At 39.9% G+C, this 19,063-nt stretch overlaps 1 protein-coding gene across 1 annotated transcript in view; it reads right to left on the reverse strand.

The window, feature by feature from the left end:
* Nucleotides 1–19,063, reverse strand: part of ca10a (carbonic anhydrase Xa) — a gene marked incomplete at its 3' end in the record, with an annotated part of 242,118 nt that overhangs the window by 21,970 nt on the left and 201,085 nt on the right. Inside the window, exon 4 of the mRNA XM_080049100.1 lies at nt 11,174–11,359. Coding sequence (XP_079905226.1) covers nt 11,174–11,359 — 186 coding nt within the window. The remainder of the gene's footprint in view (nt 1–11,173; nt 11,360–19,063) is intronic.

A 19,063-nucleotide genomic window follows, 5' to 3' on the forward strand; every position in this document is an offset into this window, starting at 1 on the left:
GAATTTGTTTGAACTCGACGTCATTGTAAATGAGGGTCACCCCTCAATTGGTCTCTCGAGGATAAATAAAAGTTAAATGAAAATGTTGGTGAGCTAAAGTTAGCAATTTAGCTCAAGACTCTTGGTTTTGTCATGGTATGCAGTTTAACTTGGGAATTCAGATCACGTTTGTAGATTGGATGCAATAACCTCTATTCTTCACCAACCTTTAGCTTAGAGGAGATTTTGCTCATGGAATTATCATTTATCAGCTACAACTGATGGAATGTGACTGTGATGGACATTGATAAAAGAGAGCAAGGAGAGATGAAAAGCTTGATATGTTCGCCTCTCTTCGTATCCAGGTATTTTGCCAGACGTGGTAACAGATCCATAATGGAAATAGCAATGGGCAAAAATGAAGGCCATTTTATGCTCATTTTTGTCATCTTGACCGTTTTGTCAATGTCAGTACCAAAATGTCAATGCATTTTTATGCTCGCTTATGCAGAAAATCCTCCAAAACGGCAAAAAGACCAACATCACCCCACACACCAAACCTCTTCCATTGAAAGCAATACTAATGTGTTAGCAGCTCACTTGTTTTCAGGCTTCAAGGGGGGGGGGGGGTGTCACTCGGTTAAATCTGCAGTGCTACCTACACGGGGTGAAGCTCCTCTGAGCGGAATGGCTTTGACAAAACATTCAATTGGGTGCAAAGAGGGGGGGGGGGGGGGGGGGTCACTTTTGCTTGGCTGGACGTTGCTTTTGATATCTGTGTGTTTCTGTGTGTGTGTGCGCGCGCTGAGAATGTAATGTTTCTGTGTGTGTGTGTGTGCCTGTGCCGGTGTGTGTATGGGGGGTCATGACAACCTCTTTATATCGTGATGGCTGGCCTGGCCCCGGGGGTTAGGGAAATATGAAGACAGCAAGTCGATAGCAGAAGAGAGGTGTTCAGCGTTAACGGTTAGAGAGAGAGAGAGGAGGGGAGGAGGGGGGGTTTAAAAAGCAATGGGCTGGAAATGACACCCTCCATCTTTACCGCCTTCCCTCCCTCCCTTCCTTAGGAGTGGGGCATCCATAAAAATAACAAACGGACAGGGCCTGCTACCGCGCACAAACACACCCACCGATTACACTCTGATTATGCACATGGATCTACATAAGTTACCGGTTTTAGTTGCTGTTGTTGTTCCCCCCCACCCCCGCCCCCCCCATCAAGTGTTGACTGGCATGACAGAACACTGCCAAAGCCCTAGAAATCAACATGTATCCACACTGGGGAAAAATGCCTCTTTTAGTTGGAAAAAGAAACAAATAAATCAGGGTGTATTAGTCACAATGGTCTAGATATAAAATAATCACCTACTTTATATATGATTATAAAGTGGTTCTCTAGCATTTTAAGAGGAGATATATCTTGAAGTGAGCTTGATAGAATACTTGTATTAAGTTAGTAGTGATAGGAAGAGCTTGTGTGTGTCCAACTTACAAGTCCCTATATCTCAATGACATGTTGTGTGTTTGTTATTGTGTCACATATTAAGTGGCATGAGTCATTTTGACAAGAAATAAGACCAACATACTTGGTGCGATTATGATCATATTTTTTTTTGCATTGCATCTGTGTTAATACTCATGGTGCTACACTGTTAATTGAACATACGCCCATATTTTGTTTGCCCTCTCTTCATTCATATTTCTGCATGTCTGTTGTTTATCCGATGCTATTCTTATCCAAGATACAACTACAATAGGACACCGCTGTGCAGATGTGGGGGCGAAATGCAGCAATTCAATAGTGATTTATGTTAATTAGGTGGAAAGAGAAAAAAATACAGAAAACAAGCTAGTGAACGCTAATGTGTTGCAGTGATATCAGCCCATTGTGATTTGTGTGTGTGTGTGTGTGTGTGTGTGTGTGTGTGTGTGTGTGTGTGTGTGTGTGTGTGTGTGTGACTGTGTTTGAGAATTAGGACGTACTGTATATCCATGTGTGTGATGGATGGGGTTTTTAGAGTGCCTGGAACAGCTGCTTATGGGTGAATCCTTCTCAAAAGCAGTTAACAGGATTTGTATTACATTTAGCTCTTTAGCAATGAGTGGTTTTCTCCTTCAGTTGGTAGCGGCTAACTTTCAGTGCAGGATTAATGAGTGTAATCCTAATTTAAACTGCCTACTCTAATATCATTTGAATGGATTGAAATTTTTTTTTGTCCGTCCTCGTGTAGTCTAAAATAATGAGTGAGAATTTGTATGAATAGCCATGAAGAGGACAGCTTTGCAAAGTGCTCTGCTTTTTTTTTGTTGCTAAGACTGGATATTTGTGACTGAAAATGAAAAATAGAAAAGTCTGCTCTCTTGTATAGTATGGCAGTATTATAATTGCCATGATTCATGTCAGTTTTTCGTTATCGCGTCTCAAATCAAGCTCAGAAATTCAACTTTTGTTATATTATGTTAGCATTCATGGGTTTTCTTTGCACTCGTTCCAACAGGCACCCTGCTAAAACTGCTCTAATGCCTGCAATCATAATCAATAATCATTACAATTTTAATATTTAGACAATTCCCAAAACAGGAGACATTCTACTACATCACACCAAGAGAACAGAGTGTTGCTTGGGGGAAAAAAAGCACACACACGTGCTATTATCTAGAAAAGTATTTTTTAAAGGCCCCATCTAGGGACAGGTATTTGCAAAATTAGCTTCGGCTATAAATGCGGTGTACTTAGCCCCCCTGTGCAAATAAAACATTTAAGGTAAACAAATGAAAATCCACTCTAGCAGACAAACACTAAAAAACAGAGCTTGGGAAAATGCACGGGATTTATAACCTGCATCTAATTGTTTGTTGTGTATTAAAGTGCTTTTTTCCCTGAGTCACTCCATGCACAGACAGCAGGTGTTTTTTTAACATAGTCGCTGCGTGGCTTTTCAATTCCACTTCAAAAAACAGAAAAATTAATCAGATTAACAAAAGATGAATTCTTACCTGTGATGATGGATCACCGACATTTCCCGCTTGAGATAAAAACACAAGGCTGAGGCCGCCTCAAAGAGAGAAACCATATGCTCACAGCTTGATTAAGATTAAGAAAATATTGGCGTTTTTATAATGAATAATAATGGTATTTAAAAGTGAATCATCTTTGGTATGGATCCAGCCTAACTGTATACATTAATAGTATTAATTGACCCGATTTATCTTATGTCCCAATACTTTTTATATTTATATGAGGATACTAGAGTGTCTGAGTGTTATCTCATTGTATAAAAAAACACCAACTTGGTGAAGGAATTATGCTGGGAATATTTTAGCACTTACACGTAACACGTGTTAAAATACCAAGGTGTTTCATTTTCAGATTAGACTGTGACACAGCGCCATGGGAACAGATCAAAACACACACACACACACACACACACACACTGTAATGCAATAATTCTTTAGTTTATGCATGTGCGACATAACACTTGCCTTTGCCAATCTGATAGCATTCCCTTGAAATGCATTAACACCTGCATTCACACATAGCTTTGCTCTGTCACCTAACATTAATCAACCACAGATAAAACATTAATCCCAGGTAAGAAATGCTGTCTCAAAGTTCCACCATCCACAAATGTGTGTTGAGTTAAGGTGCTTTTGGAAAACAAACTCACAGTGAAACAAACTTAGCGTAAGTCATCAGCACCTGCTCAGACAATATCCCTGCGTTCCAAATCGCATACTCTTTCTTTTTTCTATTCCGCATACTCTGACTATAAAAATAATCTAGTGAGGATGCAGTAGGCATACACTTGGGACATACCTTTATTTATTTATTTCATCATAACATTGCGCCTTGATCTCGCCTCTTGCTTTTATAATCCGTCGCATCCTCGGTTGTTTTCATACGGAGGCTCCGTCAATGTGACGTCACTTCCGGTGCGCACTGGACTGGGGGTCAGAATCACCCAAATAGGATACTGTTGTTCAACACTAAAAATCTCGTCCGGATCTAGTAGACATCCGTGTATTTTTAAGCATTCTAAATCGACCACAAGAATCGGGACATCCTAAATCTTTAATGATTATTTTGATTTCATACAACATGGGGACGGATAATGACATGATTATATTACATTCACTAAATTAGAAGTGGAGTCTGCAATTTGGAGAACGCCTTTTTGACAATATAATTTTTCTTCATTGCATTTTATTTTTTTTCTTTGATGGTTCAGCCCCGTTATCAGTCATTATGACGACAAATAACTGTCTCAAACAAGGCTCCCGCTCCCCTTCCCTCACCTGGTGGGATAGGCTTCTCAAATCGCGTTGCAGCGCTACACTGAAATCTGCGACCAATACGGATATGTGACCATAGAGCCTGCATGGGCGAACCGAAAATCGGACTGGGTGTACGACCAGATCAAAAGCATTAATAAAAACTATATAAAAACGTCTTTCTTTGCACTGATGGTCTCGTTTGCTGTTAAAGGTAATTTATGATTATCAGAGGAAACATGGGGCTGTTTAAAATATATTTAAATGTTACTCGTAGCTGCTTTAATGTTGATTTATTATATGGCTGACCTATTGAAATAAGACGTATAGCCTACTCATTTAGCCATTAAGCCTTGTGGTGATATGAATGAAAGTTAAAATGGGGGTCGTAACTCGTGACGGGAAATTTGTGTGAAGCGTGTCCCGCCACGTAAGTAAGTAATAATAATAATATATTTAAATTTATAGAGTGCTTTTCTTGCACTCAAAGTAGTAGTGCAAACTCTCACTGTGCCTGTGTTCCTTATATTAGCAACACTTATCTTTCATCTTTCCCATTGTGAGCTCATAATTCATATAGGAATATGTTAATTGCCATGAATGTATGCGTGGTACTTATAACACATCTTATACAATATGTAGATAGGGCAATGCACTGGTTAATCCTAACAAAGTCTATATACATGTATAGTCATCATATATTTGAATATTTTAACTGTTATGCAGATGACTTCTACTTTATGTGAAGTCTATTTTATGTAATATGTATGCATGTGTGTGTGTGTTATCTGTACCATATGGGGAACACATCTTGTTTGAAGGCTGTTTTTTAATGACTGAATTTTGATTCTGTTTTAATATGCGCGCCACACACACACACACACACACACACACACACACACACACACACACACACTGTCAGGCAAAATGGATGGCACGGTGAAAGGCACGATGAGTTGGGATATAAAAAGAATAAAGAAGTGATTTGTAGACGAAAGCTTTGGAATGGTAATACATCCATCCATCCATCCATAAGCGCACACACAGAAACAGACAGACACACACACACACACGCACACACACACACACACACACACACACACACACACACACACACACACACACACACACACACACACACACACACACACACACACACACTCACACACACGACCTCCCCCACAGGCTGCCAATTCAAAAAGATGCCTCGCTTTAAAAAGTTTTTTAATATTCCTGGCTTTGTTCACGTTTCAAGGGCATGAGCATCACCACTCATCTGCAGACGGAGGCGAGAGATGAAGAGAGAGAGAGGGAGAGGGAGAGAGGAAGAGAGAGAGAGACAGAGAGAGAGAGAGAGGGAGAGACAGAGAGAGAGGGAGAGAGAGACAGAGAGAGAAAGGGAGAGGGAGAGAGGGAGAGAGATAGAGAATATTCTGCGTTTTCGATAATGAAACATCATATTGGGCCTTGATGTCACAGCTTTGGCACACACACACACACACACACACACACACACACACACACACACACACACACACACACACACACACACACACAGAGAGAAAGCCAGGGTCGTGGAGGTTTTGAAGGATATTTTTCATTTCACTCAGAAACACTTGTTTGGAGGGAAGAGGAACACGGCAGAGGGGAATGGAATGTGAGATAGAAAAACATCTGTTAGCAACCTTTCCCTGGCCTTGTTTCTACCCTGGGGATTAGAGTCTCTAGCCTAGCTGCAATAACTACAGTATCTCTCTATTTTAGCAGCACTGCTAGTTATTAACTCTTTTCTATGGGCAGAGTGCTTTAATACAGACACAGAGGAGGGGCCAAAAAATGTCAATCATCTACATTCAACCCGATCTCACGGTAAGGCGTGTAATAGACGCGCTGGTCCACGCGTGTCCCTCACAACGCCTTGCCTGACCAGGGCGTGTGAGTTACACGCACGTCCCAGTATCACGGTAAGGCGTGTAATAGACGCGCCGGTCCACCTCCCGTAGTCAAGATGGCCGCCGCGGTGTTCCGTCAATGTTCTATCTATATTCTAACCTCTCCCTGTCCCCTTGCCCTAACCCTAACCACCCACGCCAGGGTGTTTGTCTCCGGGGCTGCAGCTGGATAGTATTGAAATGCTGGGAGAACATCTCGCCCCCTGTTGGTGCTATTCCTCCGTTCATTTAGACGGGCGGGGGGCTGTGTGTAACTCACACACCCTGGTCAGGCAAGGCGTTGTGAGGGACACGCACAGGGAGGTGCGCGTCTATTTCACGCCTCGGCGTGATACCGGGTTGCTACATTATGCCCATAGGCGAGGAGGGGACGATAAACAAAGGAAAGCAAAAACTAAGCAAATTTAGACAAATATATGCCAAATTTAAAGAGTCTCTTTGTCATTACTGTTAACAGAGAATGACAGTTCATGTTATTGACAGAGAACTGAGAAAATGCTGTATGTACTGTATATCCTTAAGCATCTGTACATATCGCATATACATGTTTTTTTTTAATTATATTTAGCACTATTCTAATACATGTTAGTAACCTTATTGTTATACTACAGTTAGTAACCTTATTGTTATATACAGTGTTACAGGACGTATACAGTATTCTATTACATCGCCATTTAATACACGTTTTATTTTGCATTCTAAATTGACTTTATTTTCATGCACCGTATCGCTATGCTTTTATCTGCAGTGTGTACTTGCACTACTGTTGTGTTTATTTGTGTCTCAGGTGTTGCTCTCTTCACCTGTGTTTTTCCTCTTCCTGCATTGTTGAGAGGAGCCTGAGACTTAAGGATTTCATAGCCAATGACTGCTGCTGTATTTATTGTGCATATGACAAGTACACCTCTTTATCTTAAACCCTATACTAAAAAAAAAAAGTATAACAAATGAAAACTACATGTAAATACATTTTAGACTGCAAAGTAGTATTTGTCATCCAAAATAATAATAATAATAATTCCCTCAGAAATGTATGGACGTCTGTCAAATAGAATGAATGTGTGTCTATGGATGTATAACAATGGTAACATAAAGAAATTGTAACCAGTTCATAGTCAAAGTTACATTAAAAGAGCCACATAAGTTCCATTTGTCTCCTGAGTGCTGCCATTTATCTGTCTTCTACTCAGCATTATTTACTCCTTTTAACTAAACATCTGCTCCGTATTTGTTTCTTTAATATTCACAGCATATGACTTGTCTAACAGCTGGACAAGTAACAGTAATTGAAAAAGAGCCTCGAGGCCAAGACATTCTCCTTAACGGGGATGTTGATTAGTTTGTGATTAACAAAATAAATTAGCAGACAATGTGTCATCCGCGCTGTATCTGTTCATTTGATTTTGAGTTGTCCTGCTTTAAGCTAATTTCTCATTCAAATACAATGTGAATGGCCATTTTGAAAGGATTGGATTTATTTGGACCAAAAAATATAAAATTTAAATAAGGGATTTCGTTTGACTACTGATAGCATTTTACCTTTATACAAACACTGTCTCTTTACGTCTTAGCTTCCTTTCATGTCAAATTATCGTGCATTTCTACCAGAATATCACAATTACACACTGTCATTTTAAATCAAAGTCTTAATTTCACAACTTATTCTCACTCAAAAACCAAAGGAAATGTGTTCATTCATGTGTTCAACAGCGACTGGAGAGATTTTTTGTCAAAGGCCGTGACCAGCCATAACAGGACGAACCAATCAGCGGAACAAGGCAGTTTGTATGCAGCCTGAGAGGCAAAACCCAGGACAACAGAAATTCTACTAAACCGCTTTCTGCGTATAATAGGTGTATCCCTACCACCGAAGTCACTGATTTCACAGCCTGACCCTGCTTCATCTGGGGCTGTCAGCACCTAACCGTCTGGGAGTTTACATTCATTTAAAACCACACACATTAGAGTTGGGGCGTTATCCAATTATTTTTATACTTTGAAACTTTACCCAAATCCTACCTATATTTACTTCAACTGTATACTTTTTATTTTTTATTTTATTGCCTTAATCAACACTTTACAAGATGACCTTTCATAATGACGTTACCTTGGCCAATCATTTCTAATGAGCAGTGCTTGAACCCATCTTAATATCTTATAACTAAATACAACAATGTTCCAAAGGAAAGGAACCAAAATAATCACTCCATGTCATGTACTTGTTAAGTATTTTAAGCTGCATTCTAATATTTAAGAGGCTATATACTATGAAGCAGTAGTGTTTTTTTTGGGGGGGGGGGGGGGGGGGGGAATAGCTTTGTCCTTTTTGTGACAGGTTCTATAGTTGACAAATGCCATCAGTTACAGGAGTTTTGTCATCACTTTTATAGCATCTTCAAACACAGGCCTTACACAGCAGACTTTTTACATGACAGTTATTCAATTAATGCTGTTGTTGTACTTTTAAACACCCCGGGATACTGTATTAAACCGCCCAACCCTAATATAGGTATAATATACATGGCAATTATTTGATATCAGCGGCAATATCTTCAGATTATTTCTCTATTTGGCTCTGAAGAACTCCTCCAACACAGTATTAACACACAAAGGGGCAAATCAGTGGTTGAAGGCGTGTGTGTGTGTGTGTGTGTGTGTGTGTGTGTGTGTGTGTGTGTGTGTGTGTGTGTGTGTGTGTGTGTGTGTGTGTGTGTGTGTGTGTGTCTGTGTCTGTGTCTGTGTCTGTGTGTCTGTGTCTGTGTGTGTGTGTGTCCTTTCCGTCTTAGGTTACAGTTCTCTCCACCCCGAAGGACACAGTAAACAATCGCTTTATTACCATTTGAATATCAGCTCTCTAGACTCGGAGGGAGGATAAATGATTATCATTAATTATAATAAATTTGCCTTGTCAAGACGGCAATTATTTTGTCGCCACACAAATTGTTATTCATAGAAATGGCGGAGGTGGGAACGGCGTCGGAGTGAGTGACTTTGTGATTTTGTTGAAAACAATCAAAAGTCGGGGAAAGCTAATTGTTTCACTCGGTGGAAATGTGAAAGTGGGCAGAGTGCGACAGTGTGTGTGTGTGTGTGTGTGTGTGTGTGTGTGGGTGTGAGAGAGAGAGAAAGAGAGAGAGAGAGAGAGAGAGAGAGAGAGAGAGAGAGAGAGAGAGAGAGAGAGAGAGAGAGAGAGACATTCGAATGCTTAACTGTCATCTCCGAGACTAGTTTGTTCCCGTTGAGAAAACTGGTGCGATATCACCACATCTCAGAGATTGGATTTGTGACTCAATACAAATAAATGAAGGATAAAGTTTTTAAGTGGTTTCTACTTTAGAAACAAGTCTCGTTTTTCTATGGAGGCCAAAAAGACACCTGTTGCTGCAACATTCATTTCTGTGCTCGCCTATGGTGATGTTATATGAATGCATCTTTGCATCTTTCACCTCATCACTTGATATTGTGGAAAGACTTGAGGCAGTGGTGGACGAAGCCATCATTAGTAACTAGCTTCTTGTCCTTGAAGGCCACCGTAGCTTCTGAAAATTCTACAAAAAGATATTAAATTACTCCAAAACACACTTTAGTATGCACTGTTATACAGCTGTGGTATGGTTAAGGTTAGGCCAAGGCTGTGGTAAGTGCAGATAAACTATAGTTAAGTCTTTATGGTTCACTTAGTTAAGGTAAGGGAAGGATCTAACAATGAGGGGCTTCTTCACCTTGCTTCGTAAAGAGCACACCACTTCCTCCCTTGGCTTTGCATGTTGGCATTGAACACATATTGTGAGGCGCAGAATCTTATGCTACTAACCAAACAGTCAGATACTGGCATTTGAGGAGGTGACTAAATTTGCTAACATGATGGAAGGTACCTTTTCAACACGAACATGCAGTGAACTTGTATACTTGTACTATGAAGGGAAACTAATGACAAGCTAAAGACCTCTAAAATGAAACATTTAATCAGATTGGGTTGTCAGGTTAGCGATGATACTGTCTTGGCTTGATAAGCCTGGTGTGCATGTGTACAGCCTTGTTTGTGTAATGAGCCCCATCTATTAAACACTGTGTACTTGCAGACACCTTCTCCTTTCCTTAATGTTGCAGCGTATTAGGCACAAAAGCTTGTTCATTTGTCAAGTGTGCTTCTTAACTTGATACACTACTTTTAACATAAAATTCCTTGACGCTTTATTGATGCTGATATTCATACTAATATTAATTAAAACATTCATATGCCTTGCTGGTTCAGTGCAGTGTCACTTGTTTGTTTTTTTCGGAATAATTATTTTTCATGTATTATGAAACAAGCTCATTTAGTTTTAGTTACCGGCTAAATTCTGTCTGGAGCAAGAAAAATTTAATTCAAATGACACATTTTCACCTTGATCTTTTTGTGAAGTCTGACTCACGGGCTCAATATGACGGAGCCAGTGTTTTGAGGCTGAAAGGAGATTCATAGCAGACTGTCTGTCCTTTCTCCACAGCGCTACACACAGGCCTTGACTGAGCTTTTATATGCTGACAATAGTGTGTTTACAGCTGCCCTCTTTCATTTATTTTTAAATCACACATTAATGGTGCACTATGTAACGTCGGGTGTATCAGAGAAGTGAACATTTCCTAAGGTATATTCTCATAACTGAAAAAATAAACTTTCCCCGCAGAGAAATTGGATCCCTGTAACTCTGTTTGAAGTTATAAAGCTACGTGAAAAGTTACTGTTTCACTGTCGTTTACAGCAGCAGGGCCCACAGTTTGGTTTACACACACTCTAGGCTTAGGTTTAGTTTCAGATTCTTCAAAATAATTTTGGTTTGATTTATGATAGAAATTTTCAATTTTGAGAATTACACATGGAGAAAATATGTTTTGTAAACTAACTGCCGGCTCTGTGAATGTAAACAAGTCCCCCCTCCCTCAGCTGAAACTGCATAGTGCACCTTTAACTCCCACAGTGTACCCACCTCTCCGGAGAAGGCTTGTCCGTTGAGGAGGTGTTCAGAGCCCTGGCCGTCCTCGCTGCCAAAGTGTAGCCTGATCTCCTCCAGGCGATGGCTGTACGTCATTGGCCCTCCGGAGATGTTGACCAGATGCTCCTTGTCCAATCGCAGAGAGACGTGGCGGCCCGTGTTGTACATGGTCCCGCTCACCTGCAGAAGTAACCAGATGAAAGTAAGACCATTGAGTAAGACCAGAACACACATCGCCTAGTACAAGCATAATGCACATGTTCACACCAGCAAATACTGTAGAAAAAAATGCTAATTAGTTTATCGTTAGGTCATCGACTAATATCGGCCTCTTATCACGTTCATAATGACATAGAGGTTAGAGGAAGCAAAGAGGTGACGGTCATGTAACACTATTGTATTGTAGATATTATTTGACATGGACATGACGATATCATTGGACGAAACAGTTTTCAGACATAAGCATAAATGCTAGTTTTCAACACCTGTCCACAGGAGGCTTTTTAAAAACAACAAAACAACTAAACAAGACAAAAACAAGATCAAATACTGATGACGGAAAAACTGATAATTAAAAGAATGAAAATGCAGTATACACTATGGAGAAAAATGTACTGGTGATTGCTTCATTTCACTCTATATACAGAATAGGACACGATCACACCTTTGTTGTACTGGAGGAAAGAAATTCACACATTCAAAGTGCTTAACCTTGAATTGAAGTGTTACCATGGTTGCCAGCCACATTGTCTTGCATCAATATAGTATACGAACACTGCATACACCGATGGTGGGGATTGAATGTTCTTTCTTTAGACAGTTCATCCCATTAGCAGCAGCTCTTTGCCATCACACATCACACAACCGCGTGAGTTTGCTTGAGTCTCAAATAGGGCTAAGAGCTAAAACACCTGGAGCTTGAAATATGCCAATTCTGTGAAGTGCGTGGGGCCCTATGTTTACATGACCTTAGAGAAAATCAATTTATTGCATTAGTCCGACTCAAACAGGACTATTAACATACATGTTAACATGGTTGTCCCGCAGACTGAAATTCTACTAGCACACCCTTATAATGCGGTTGGGAGTCCAGCTTTTCCTGCAAGTATACATTAAATTGGCTTTAAGCTATAGTGCTGAACTTCTGTTGCCCCCCATGAGTAATTACAACACTGTCTGCACATCTACACGAGGTAAGCCTTTGGTGATCGCGCATGGATTTTATACCTTTTGCTGTACGTCTAGGTTTTTTCCTTAGCAGTAGAATCAACAACTGAAACATTTTGTGGGTGGACTTTCCTGCGGCAGTGTCGAGGGCGACACAAGGTTCTAAAAGCTGCTTGATAATCAATCAATCAACTCATTTGGAGATGGCTTGAATGTAACCGACATTCAGTTATATGAAAAAGTTACGCACTATATAATTAAAGAGGGCATAGTGCCACTTGGACATACTTGAAAGGACAGTAGTCTAATCAAATTGCCTAGTTGAGCTTTAACCGTAGCCTGGCTGAATGTAAGATTATTTGTCACAGTGGCCACACGTGCTAACACATATTGTAGTGTAGTGTAACTGACTCAGTAATGCCAGCATCACTATTAGCCACTTAAAGTTAACGGTCATACCACACCAATAACCTAATGGATCTATGGATTAGATCAACACTGTATCCAAAAAGTGATATTAGATTAGCTACAGCCTGTATTGTAGAATACTCTTCACATGGCTTATGATTGGTCGGAAGATTTTTCCAGGCCACAAAGAGTTATAATCTTGTAGGGGAGAACGGGGTAATTTGTCACATGGGTTGGATGTCACATTCGTTATATCTCGCCACCAGAGCGCGCTAGCTCTGAAATGTTGATATAAAAAAGGTCCAGAATTGGGATCAGAGGTCACATACATAGACTTCCTTGGAGGAAGACAGCTGCATTTCAGGTGAGAGGATGTTTTGTGTTTTTCATGTCAAATTCAAAATATTTTGCTCCTCAGTATTTTTCTTCTAGGCTTTTACACAATGGGTTTATAACAAAACACTTGTTACCCTCAGAAAGTGTGAAGGGTAAACTATAGTTTAGATTGTGGTTAGCAAGCTAATTAGTTGTCAGATGGTTGTTGGCCTTGATGCTAGCAAGAAATTCAAGTTGGGGTTGGTCGTCAAATTTTTTGGGGGGTTGGTTGTCACATGTTATCTCAAGGCTGCAGCCAGAAAAGGAACCCAATAACGAAAGAAATTGTCAAGCTGTATCCTCACTGACACCCCAGAGAAGGAAAGAATAGAGCAGGAAAAGGCAGCTAGCAAGCAAAAGAAAAAAGGGCAACAAAATCAAAACAACCCAGTGCATCCCAAACTAGACCAGCTGCCAAGGCTACAGAACGTTATGTAGGCCTATTTGTCAACTTGACAATGCAATTAAACATTCAAAGCCTCCTTGCCTTCTTTTTAAGATTTTTCCCATTAAGATAACATTGTGACAAACAACCCCATAGTGTGTGACAACCGACCCCTTGATGGGGTTGGTTGTCACAATGTGTCAGAGTGTCTTTGATGGTAAATTACTTCTTCATTACAATAAGTTGGAAAAAAAGAGAGACACACATTTCTAGCCAACACCTTAAGCTTCAATTTAATGTAGGAATGGCTATTGACAGATGTTTTGGTGATGAGCAATTCTCACTAGAGTAAAAAATGTGCCTACTTACCCCGTTCTCCCCTACTTAAATTATGCTTAAGTTGCAATGGAAACAATTGAAGTCCTTTTTTTGTCACTGGCCTTGCTGATTGAAAAACCACAATTTTACAGGTCACTGTAAAACTATATTGTGGCATTACGTTTCTTTCTCTCCCAATGTATTTTCCCTAACATATTCGTCTCATTGAAACATAATGTTGCATCAAATGAATACTCAGCGATATTAAAAATGGAATTAAGGGGAAAAAACACAACAGAAACGTATCAACAAAAACCATACCAAACAAGTGGAACAGATGCTTACTATTGTGTGAATTTTATCAAGCTGTGGCAAAGTCATTACTGAAGGCTGGGGATGTATACGCTGAAGCAAAGTTTGTCTTGGTGGAAGACTTGACACATCAGTGCCTGCTTTAAAATAACAAGTGAGGGGGGGAAAAATCAGTCTTCCCCTCAAAGTGGTTTTTTAGCTACACTTTTTTTCCCAGCTTTGGTTTCAGTAATAAGGTGGAAATGCTGTTGACTTGCATTTTGACAGCTTTTCGAAATTCAAGCATTTCGTCGAAGCGCTGTACCGTCAACAGAGCTTGCGCGAGAAACAGTCCTGAGGGCTTTGATTTAATTAGGCCGCAATCGGAGTAGGAGGGAGAGAGAGAGAGAGATAGACAGAGAGAGAGACAGAGAGAGAGACAGTGAGTGAGAGAGAGAGAGAGAGAGAGAGAGAGAGAGCCTGTGCATGCTTGTAAACGGCAAACAACCACTCGAGACAAAAAGACATTCACTTGCATGTATGTAGAAAGGTTGACGTCATCAGCATATATTCACGATCGATACGTTGCCAGGTTTTGAGCATGAAAAGAACGTATTCTGAAAAGCCTTCAACATAAAGATCAGTACCGGCCTGCTCTGTTTATTTATTCATAATCCGGAGTTGTTTCAAAGTGAAGCACATTGATATTCACGCCACGGCTTTTGGGGTGGACTTCCATTGCTCTTATCTCCTCTCTCTCTCTCTCTCTCTCTCTCTCTCTCTCTCTCTCTCTCTCTCCTCTCCACTCCTTCATTCCTTTTTACCAAAATTCCCAGAGAAAGAAGCCTGCCCACGCATTGTAAATATTTTATGGAAGCTCAGAGAATAAGAGAAAAAATATCAATGATTTTAAAAGAAGAGAGAGAGAGAGGGAGAGAGAGAGAGAGAGGGGGGGGGGGGGTGGGGGTGGGAAAGCAATCCAAATGTGAAGATAAGTAGTTGGGAGCAGGTGTGTGAAGATTTTGTGCCCAGTGTTGTAAAGGTACAGGGATGGGAAAAGTCTCTCAGGTTTTTCCGGGGTTGCAAATCGACGAGTGTGAGTCCTGAGAAAGGCCAAGAGATCTCACCTTCCACTCCAGACTTTCTTTAGCCATCATTATTCATGAGCTAGAAGTGGTGACACGTCTGTGACCTCTTACCAACACATAAGAAGCTAATAATAATTTAAAAAAAGCTATGCAATATTGATTACATACAAGATATATACAACATGGCCCAATGAATGTGTACACCCAAACATGACACCCTATATGTCAATGTTACACTATCTTATACCTGGAGACATGGATGCTAGGCAGCTATGGATTAAGTCCTACCAAACTAAACAGCAAAACATGCCATTGTCAGTTCCCATGTACAGTATATGAGTGTGTGTGCCATTATTTTCCGATAACCTTTGCAAAAAGCTGTGCAGATGATACAGAGACCAAAATCAAACCCCGAAAGGAGATTGAATATTGGACTCCCATTAAAGGTGCAGTGTGTAATATGACATCATCAAGAAAGTTCTACAAAGTTCTAGAATGCAACGCTCCCTGGGTAACCCCACCCCTTTTGAATAATAACAGGAGCTACAGTGGCCTTCAAGGACAAGAACAATTCTAAATTTTAAACAATGCACCTGATGACATTCCAACTATGACACTTTCAAGATGGCAGCACTAGGCCTTGGTCCAAAATATGCATAAATATGGACATATATGAGACCCTTTCTAAGGGAAAAAATAATAATTAAAAAAAATGTTTTCAGCTATTATGCACTAAATTAAATGTACTTATGGATATTATAATTACTTTCTACAAAATCTGCTAGGAAATAAAACCCACAGGGGGACGCCCTACCAACTGAGCTAAGGGCGCCCCCAGAGTATAGTCCTGTGAGACAAGAAGGGCAATAGATGGCAAGAAAGAAAGAAAAAAACGCTGGCACCAATAACATTGCAAAGGATATGGTGCCAACTGTTACACCGCTGATTTCAGTGTTTTTGTGTTGTACATTTCTGAAAGATCCAGTTTTAAGGTAATAAAGAATATTAAATTATGAATATTATCATTAACATCTAATATACCATTAACGAGAGCGAGCTAGTAGAGTTTTATTTGCCCATTTCTGTTTGATGCATAATATCATAAGGGTGGTGTAAGGGCAGGGTGTCATATTGTATCATATTGTATCATATATCATATTGTATGAAATGTAAAGCCCACTGAGACAAATGTATTTGTGATTTTGGGCTATACAAATAAAACTGATTTGATTTGATAATCAATAAATATAGGATTATTTATTATAGATATTATTTTTTGCCTGGTTCATGGCTGTGTGTGTATTGTGGTTGTGTCAGGGCGCAGTAGTGTGCCAACGGGACCAAGATAACAACTTTATATAAAATGTCAGACTGTGTGTGACTTTTGGAAAACATCAGACAAAACAGATTAATGCAGCTTTAAGGTTTTTTTTGGGGAAAAAAGGTCAAAATGTTGTTGTGACAGTCCGTCCTCCCTGACCTCACACACAAGGCTTTTGCTCTGCGAATAGTAACATCACACTACTTCTTTGATGATTTTCAGCCATCCTGGTGATTCTACATTGACATTCACAGAGGTGAAATGCTGTTTTGAGACGTCTTTGTCCGTTTTGTCTATTATCATCATTGTTTTAGCCCTAAAAATTACTTTATTATAACTACAATATATTCAATGTATAGCTCCAAAGTGGGCCTTCTAAATGTGGATTTGGCGATTCTGGTGAACGCTTTTTGTCAAAATCACTTTGTCAAAATCAGTCAATATCTCCTCACCATCCGCTACCTGTCTATAGGCCTAACTGTGTGGACACTGAAAACAAAATCCAGTATTAATACACAGCAAATGGGCTCTGTTCACAGGTATGTCGCCAGCTACATATACACTCTAGTCTGCACTATTGTTTCATGTGAAAGTCGCATATAGCAAAGAATTTACAGTAGTATTTTCTCTGCGCCCAGACCCCAGAAATGTATTGTTCAAGCTAATTGGTCATGTCAGGGGTAAATGGCTGAGGCAGGGCAGGGTAGTGGAGTGTGGTTGGCAATGACAAAAGGCGAGGGAGTGTAATCGCATTTGTCTGACATCCAAACCCAGATAAGGGAGTGACCACTGAGAAAAGCATGTACAGTAATAAATAAAAGAGCCTCTCTTTGATCTAATTGGAGATTCTTTTCATCTCTGGGGATCAATAATCCTTGACTGCTTAAGGCCAGGCACTGCGGGCAACAACACTTATTTTTTTTATTCAAGCACTGGTTCATTTTCGAAATTTTTTGGGCTGTTTTGCCTCCATAACATGACATCTTTCAAAATATGTTCTGTAAAAAAACGTTAGACAATAATATTTGGTCAAAATGAAATAAAGATTTGAACTCTGGCTCTATCCCAACAGCTAGATTTTATTTTTTTTCTAAAGCAATGCAAATATACCCATGATCATTTGGATATTCCCAAATGTGCATATTTATTCAAACATTTAAAAAAAATGTAAAACACAATATGATTATTTTAATGTCAGTAATCAACTAGGCAAAATGTTATGGTGATTTCTATAAGTTTAAAAAGTTACCTGCAGTGTCTTGCTTTAAGCGGTACAACAACACAACAGAAGAGAATATTGTAGTAAAAAGAAAACAAACTAAATAAACAGGTTTATGTACACGACGCAATCTGAGATATGCAAATGATCAATTTAAAAAAAACAACAACAGCTAAACAACAGCACTCTACCAGAGAACAAAAGCACTCTTGAGACGGACCCAAAACACAACATTTCCTTCACATCGTTAAGCCAAATTTGTGAATCTTTGGGAATACGAAAATCACATTTAGCTACACTAAGAAAGCCAGCTGGTGGGAAACCATACATACACAACCTTTAGAAATGAATGAATACACACTTAAAAATAAAACTTTCTTAGTTCATTTGTCATGTTGTTCTGCTAGTACAATTACCAGACAAAGTCAATGCGCTGGAAAAAGGTTGCAAACAAAGCAGGGTGCACTATGCATTCCAATCTGCTTCCTCATTATTCTTCGGGAGGCCTCGACACTTCTGCAGAGGTAGTGAAGTAATTATTACAAGCGCTGGGGGTTGTGCTAGGGGCTCATATATTTTCATTCTTACCACTGAATGCATTACTGAAAAAATCCCTATGCTTTTGTCGCTCTATTGGTCGGAAATGAACCCAGCTTGTCTGATAAGGGACTACACGCATATCTCTTGTATATTGAACTGTAGGGGAACACGGCTGTGAGACAATCACAAAAAAACACTCACGGCTACTCCAACTCATCTCATGTTTTTCCGACATTACGCTATTATACCGTCTCTCTCCTTTTTATACCTGCTGGCTTCACAATTACATTAGGAAATGAAGCTTAAGTAAAAGTTCACACGGGGAGACTGACTGTCTGCACCGTGTTTTTTATATTTCAGATTTTCCTCCCTGAGTTTAATTCCCGCTATCGCCTAGCATGCTGCTTCAACCAAACCAGCTGACTATGGGAGGTTCACTCTATTAGCTTAAACCTATCACATTTGACCTTAACATATGTCAGCCAATCACCTTGTTCCTTTCAAACGTTTAAAACCTTCCTCCAACTTGTTGTCAGTTAGTCATTTCAGCGATCGATGCAATTTCAATGATGGATGCAACCCCTCCTCCACCCCATTCACCTCCAGTCCTCATAATCACATTACATGTCATTTAGCAGACACTTTTATCCAAAGCGACTTACAACTGGAGCACACATTCATACACCGATAGCAGCTACCACGCAGGGTGCAAGATAACTATCGGGAGTAATATACAGTTCAGTGTCTTGCCCAGGGACACTTGGGACATGTG

The sequence above is a fragment of the Ammodytes marinus genome (assembly GCF_949987685.1).
Source record: "Ammodytes marinus genome assembly, chromosome: 20".
Lineage (NCBI taxonomy): Eukaryota > Metazoa > Chordata > Actinopteri > Uranoscopiformes > Ammodytidae > Ammodytes > Ammodytes marinus.